The sequence below is a fragment of the Eleutherodactylus coqui genome, unplaced genomic scaffold, assembly GCF_035609145.1.
Source record: "Eleutherodactylus coqui strain aEleCoq1 unplaced genomic scaffold, aEleCoq1.hap1 HAP1_SCAFFOLD_94, whole genome shotgun sequence".
Taxonomy (NCBI): Eukaryota; Metazoa; Chordata; class Amphibia; order Anura; family Eleutherodactylidae; genus Eleutherodactylus; species Eleutherodactylus coqui.
Genome location: NW_027102104.1, coordinates 137,416 through 143,238, shown reverse-complemented (window position 1 = coordinate 143,238; position 5,823 = coordinate 137,416). Strand labels below are relative to the sequence as shown.

The window sequence follows — 5,823 nt, the reverse complement described above, 5'->3', positions numbered from 1 at the left end:
TCCCGCTATTTGCAGGTATATTCTGACTAATGCAATTATATTATCTGCTTAGCAGGTATAAGAGAGGCTGGACGACTTTCCTGAGTGTAATGATATTACATGTTATAATCACTGATTACTACAGAAGGGTCGGTGATCCGGGGATTATTCTGATTGCCAGATTGAAATCAGGAAGGAATTTTGTTCACTAAAAGGAGAAAATTTAGTTTCTACCTCATTGGTGTTTTTTTGTCTCCTCTGGATCAACATTACTTGATACTAGGCTGAACTGGATGGATATGGGTGTATTCAACCTTACACACTGTGTTATTATATTACTATGTGTTTGTCAAATCTAACATCTAAGTAATATAGAAAATAGCTGATAACACAGTAGAATAGCCCATCTGTCAGTGGCAGCTTGTTTGTGGCAGATCCCTATGTGATTGGAGAACACATGGCAGTAAACAATAACAGTCTTGCCTTAGTAAATAAGCATACATGCACGTTGGTGTTTGTGTCCGGGGTATTATGTGCGTATATTTCACATGTGTAAAGTACGTAATTCACAGCAAATAACCATACACATATGTATTTACCGCATATGTTAAATCCCTGCAGCCTTTGTTGATGTGTATTATGTGTGTAATATGTACCAAAATTGGACATGCAGCTTTTTTTTTTTTTCAAGGTGTGTATCACGCACATGGAAAAACACACAAATGTGAATGGCCCAATAGAAATCAATGGGTTTTTAGTACTGTGTTTCATGCGCATGAAAAATGCATGCAAAACATGCAGATGACATACGTGTGAGTAAACCCTTACAGGTAAATTGACTTTAGATTTGAGTTTCATGCTCTTTAAATAATCACAGGTTCTTTATATATTTCGGTATTATTGTATCTTGATGCCACCGGAAGCTAGGGGTTTGACAGGAGGAATGCCCCTGTCACACCCCTAACTCCCGATAGGGTCAATAATTGAAGGTCCTGGAAGGTGCTAAAGTGCTTTAACCTCCAGCACTGCAGGCTCCCTGCTGTGGCCTCTCAGCTGTCCTCCACCTGCTGCTCTATGTGCCCACAGCCTTAAACTCAGTCCCTTTGCGCTGTAGGCTCCCTGCTCTCCTCATGCTGTGTGCAGGGGAGACATGAAAGGGACTGTAGTGCGCTGCTGCCGGCTCCCTGCTGCTGTGCTGCTCTGAGTCTGGACGCCGTGTGTCAGTGCCGGCCCTCCCGTAAGTGTGTCTTCCCTGCTGTCGGAAAGGGGGGGGGGAGTGGCTTCTGATGTGCTGGTGGCAAATGCACTTCATGGCACTGTGTCTCCACTCATGGCGAACCCGCTCTGCGGTTCTACACAGAGCGGGGTACCGGCTTCTGGTCCAATGCCGGGGAAGGGGTTTTCAGCTGGGCGCCGCCGGGGAAGCCTCTGTGGTTAAAGACAGTGGGAAGGGGGGAGAGGAGGAGAGGGCTCCTTCGTCTGCAAAGGTGTGCGGCTCAAAGTGCCCATGCTCACTTACAGCTGCAGCGGGAACCTTCCTTCAGGGCCAGGAGGGACCAAATACAGTGGGAGCCGGAACAATAGCCAACTAACACACAACGGCAGCAGAAGGGGACAGCCAGTGGCAGCAGCAGCGGAGGACGGCTACCGATACTAACAGCACCAGCGGGGAACTTCCATCAGCGAGCCCGAACAGCAGCAGATTAGTGGTCTGGCAGGACCTGCAGGGGAGCGTTGTCTGCAGCCAATAAGGTACAGGCAGTGTCACCCCCTTGATAGTCTTGGAAAATATATGTAGTCCAGGCAGCATGAGATGAAATAAGACTTATATTCCTTATTCCTCCATAAAAGAAAGGCAGTCTTGTCTCCACCAGGACTTCCTGGTGGCGTCAAGATACAATAATACCATATATTTCAGTGTCTGTAACATACTTGGGCTCTATGGCTATACACAAACCCTGTAACTTTTAGGGCAACCTCACATAAGTGTAAGCGCAAAAATACATATGATAGCATGCCATATTGCACACTGAGGGCGAGCACCCACTGGCGTTTTTTTACCTGCGTTTTGCGTTTTGCGTTTTGCGTTTTTCCTGCACAGGCATAGAGATAACATGTGTTCCTGTCCACTGGCGTTTTTTTTGCGTTGCGTTTGCGTTTTTAACATAGGAGCTGTCAGTTGCATATGTGTCCTTATTTTTCTCCATGGAAATTAATGGAAAAGCCGCGAAAACGCCGCGAAAAACGCCGCGGAAAACGCGCGGAAAAACGCGGGACACGCGGCGAAAACACAAACGCCAGTGGGTGCTCGCCCTGAAGGTAACTTTATTGCACGCCTAACTGCACATTTTACTGTACTTTTTGGTCTGTCGGGGAGCGTTCACTTCATCCATAATATGAAAGGCTGTACAGCCTCATTCCTCCCTGGTGTGTTGTTTTCCCTATAAAATTGCATAGTACACTATGCAATTGCGTGGGTATCGGATGCGAATTTACGCACCCTCTAAAGACAACTATGGTATAAAGCATACTGCATTTCTGTTTTTGAGCATTCTGCAAGCGTAAAGTGGAAATGAGAATGAACCTTCTTTCTGATTATTGTGTGATGGGTGATACGTAATATATTATACACTAAATATATTTTCCTCCCAGGAATGTACTAAACAAGGAGGATATAGAACGTGATCAGGAGGAATTCCACCATAGAAAGAGTTCTCTCCTTATTAGAGCTCTTATATCTGATCTTCTGCTCACTGAATGAAGTTGTCATAAAGAGACAATAACTGTGATACTGAGAAGTAGAAGATGATTTGCATGTGATATTTGTGTATCTGCTCTCAGGGGCCGTTCCCCAGTGATTCCAGCTGTTATATAGGAGACATTGTACAGGTGACATCTCTATAGTCTGTGCTGTCCCTCCAGAGACATAAAGATGGCTTCTCAGGGGCTTCTGCTGGGTGTCTTACTGATGTCTCTTCATGGTGAGAGTTACTGACACAGTGTAAAGTCCAGCAGCACAGATGTCAGATTACAGCCATGATAGAAATACATTCATGTCTCCTCTTATTTCTCCTCAGGATCCTGTGCACAGATTGTACTGACCGTGTCTCCAGAATATACCGCTGTGTCCCCGGGAGATACCGTCATCTTCTCATGTACATGCAGTTTTGGTGTAAGCACGAACCGATTACACTGGTACCAGCAGAAACCAGGACAATCTCCAAAGCTTCTTATCTATGGTACAAGCAACCGACAACCAGGAGTCCCAGACCGATTCTCTGGATCTGGATCTGGAACTAATTTCAAGTTAACGATCACAGAATTGACAAAAGACGATATAGCACATTATTACTGTCAGCAGTATGAGAGCTATCCTGTCACACAGTGATACAGAGCCGTACAAAAACCTCCTTCGTCATTTACTGGCAGAGAAGAATCATATTCTGTATTACAGAGAAGGAGCTCAGATGAGACGTCTTCTGTGGTTTCACCTCTTTTCATGCACTGCTGCATCTTCTATATTGTTCTTAAAAACATAGTTGCCAACTTTTGGGACATCAGGGAGATTCATTAATGGTAACTAGAGATGAGTGAACGTACTCGTCCGAGCTTGATACTCGTTCGAGTATTAGCGTGTTCGAGATGCTCGTTATTCGTGACGAGTACCACGCGATGTTCGGGTTACTTTCCCTTTTATCTCTGAGGCGTTAGCGCGCTTTTCTGGCCAATAGAAAGACAGGGAAGGCATTACAACTCCCCCCTGTGACGTTCAAGCCCTATACCACCCCCCTGCAGTGAGTGGCTGGCGAGATCAGGTGTCACCGGAGTATAAAAATCGGCCCCTCCCGCGGCTCGCCACAGATGCATTCTGACATAGCTGAGGGAAAGTGCTATCGTGTTGGAGCTGCTATAGGGAGAGTGTTAGGAGTTATTGTAGGCTTCAAGAACCCCAACGGTCCTTCTTAGGGCCACATCTAACCGTGTGCACATTTTGCACATTTTTTTTTTTGGTATATCGGCCGTGCAGAGCATTGCACCCTGCAGTAATACTCCAGGGAGAGAAGTGTGGAGGCAGGGACAGAAGACATATTATTGATTGAATATAGGCAGTGGGCCTTTTCTAAAAAATATTAGGCAACAAATCTATTTGGCCTGCCTGTCACTGTGCTCAGTGTTCTGGGTCTGTGTGTGCTGGGTGTAGTAGTTCTACAAAATCATACGCAGCCAGCTAAGTGTTACAGCAGGCTTGCGCCAAATTATTTCCTGGCGTTCCGTAAGCGAAGTCAGCCTCCAACCACAGGCCAATAAGCGGCACATTTAATTACAGCGTTCTGTTTCTGCATTACTGGTAATACAGCATGCTGAGGGGTAGGGGGAAGGCCTAGAGGACGTGGGCGCGGCCAAGGACGCGGAGGCCCTAGTCCGGGTGTGGGCACAGGCCGAGCTCCTGATCCAGGTGTATCGCAGCTGACTGCTGCGGGATTAGGAGAGTGGCACGTTTCTGGCGTCCCCACATTCATCACACATTTAATGGGTCCACGCGGTAGACCTTTATTAGAAAATGAGCAGTGTGAGCAGGTCCTGTCGTAGATGGCAGAAAGTGCTTCCAGCAATCTATCGTCCACCCACAGTTCTGCGCCGTCCACTGCTGCAACTCAGAATCCTCTGGCTGCTGCTCCTCCTTCCTCCCAGCCTCCTCACCCCATGAAAATGAGACATTCTGAGGAGCGGGCAGACTCCCAGGAACTGTTCTCGGGCCCCTGCTTAGATTGGGCAGCAGTGGTTCCTCTCCCACCAGAGGAGTTTATCGTGACTGATGCCCAACCATTGGAAAGTTCCCGGGGTCCGGGGGATGAGGCTGGGGACTTCCGGCAACTGTCTCAAGACCTTTCAGTGGGTGAGGAGGCCGATGACGATGAGACACAGTTGTCTATCAGTGAGGTAGTAGTAAGGGCAATAAGTCCGAGAGAGGAGCGCACAGAGGATTCAGAGGAAGAGCAGCAGGACAATGAGGTGACTGACCCCACCTGGTTTGCTACGCCTACTGAGGACAGGTCTTCAGAGGGGGAGGCAAGGGCAGCAGCAGGGCAGGTTGCAAGAGGCAGTGCGGTGTCCAGGGGTAGAGGCAGGGCCAGACCGAATAATCCACCAGCTGTTTCCCAAAGCGCCCCCTCGCGCCATGCCACCCTGCAGAGGCCGAGGTGCTCAAAAGTCTGGCAGTTTTTCACTGAGAGTGCAGACGACCGACGAACAGTGGTGTGCACCCTTTGTCACGCCAAGATCAGCCGGGGAGCCACCACCACCAGCCTCACCACCACCAGCATGCGCAGACATATGATGGCCAAGCACCCCACAAGGTGGGACGAAGGCCGTTCACCACCTCCGGTTTGCACCGCTGCCTCTCCCCCTGTGCCCCAACATGCCACTGAGATCCAACCCCGCTCTGAGGACACAGGCACTACCGTCTCCTGGCCTGCACCCACACCCTCACCTACGCTGTCCTCGGCCCCATCCACCAATGTCTGTCAGCGAAGCGTCCAGCCGTCGCTAGCGCAAGTACGCCGCCACGCACCCGCACGCTCAAGCGTTAAACGTGCACGTAGCCAAATTTATCAGCCTTGAGATGCTGCCGTATAGGGTTGTGGAAACGGAGTCCTTCAAAAGTATGATGGCAGCGGCGGCCCCGTGCTACTCAGTTCCCAGTCGCCACTATTTTTCCCGATGTGCCGTCCCAGCCCTGCACGACCACGTCTCCCGCAACATTGTACGCGCCCTCACCAACGCGGTTTCTGCCAAGGTCCACTTAACAACGGACACGTGGACAAGCACAGGCGGGCAGGGCCA

At 49.2% G+C, this 5,823-nt stretch overlaps 1 gene segment (V, D, J or C); it reads left to right on the top strand.

Moving 5' to 3' along the window:
• The first annotated feature begins 2,911 nt into the window (after positions 1-2,911).
• LOC136597899 (immunoglobulin kappa variable 3-20-like) lies at positions 2,912-3,367 on the top strand. The segment is given in 2 exon segments: positions 2,912-2,960; positions 3,057-3,367. Coding segments are annotated over 2 exon segments (360 nt in total).
• Positions 3,368-5,823: the final 2,456 nt, after the last annotated feature.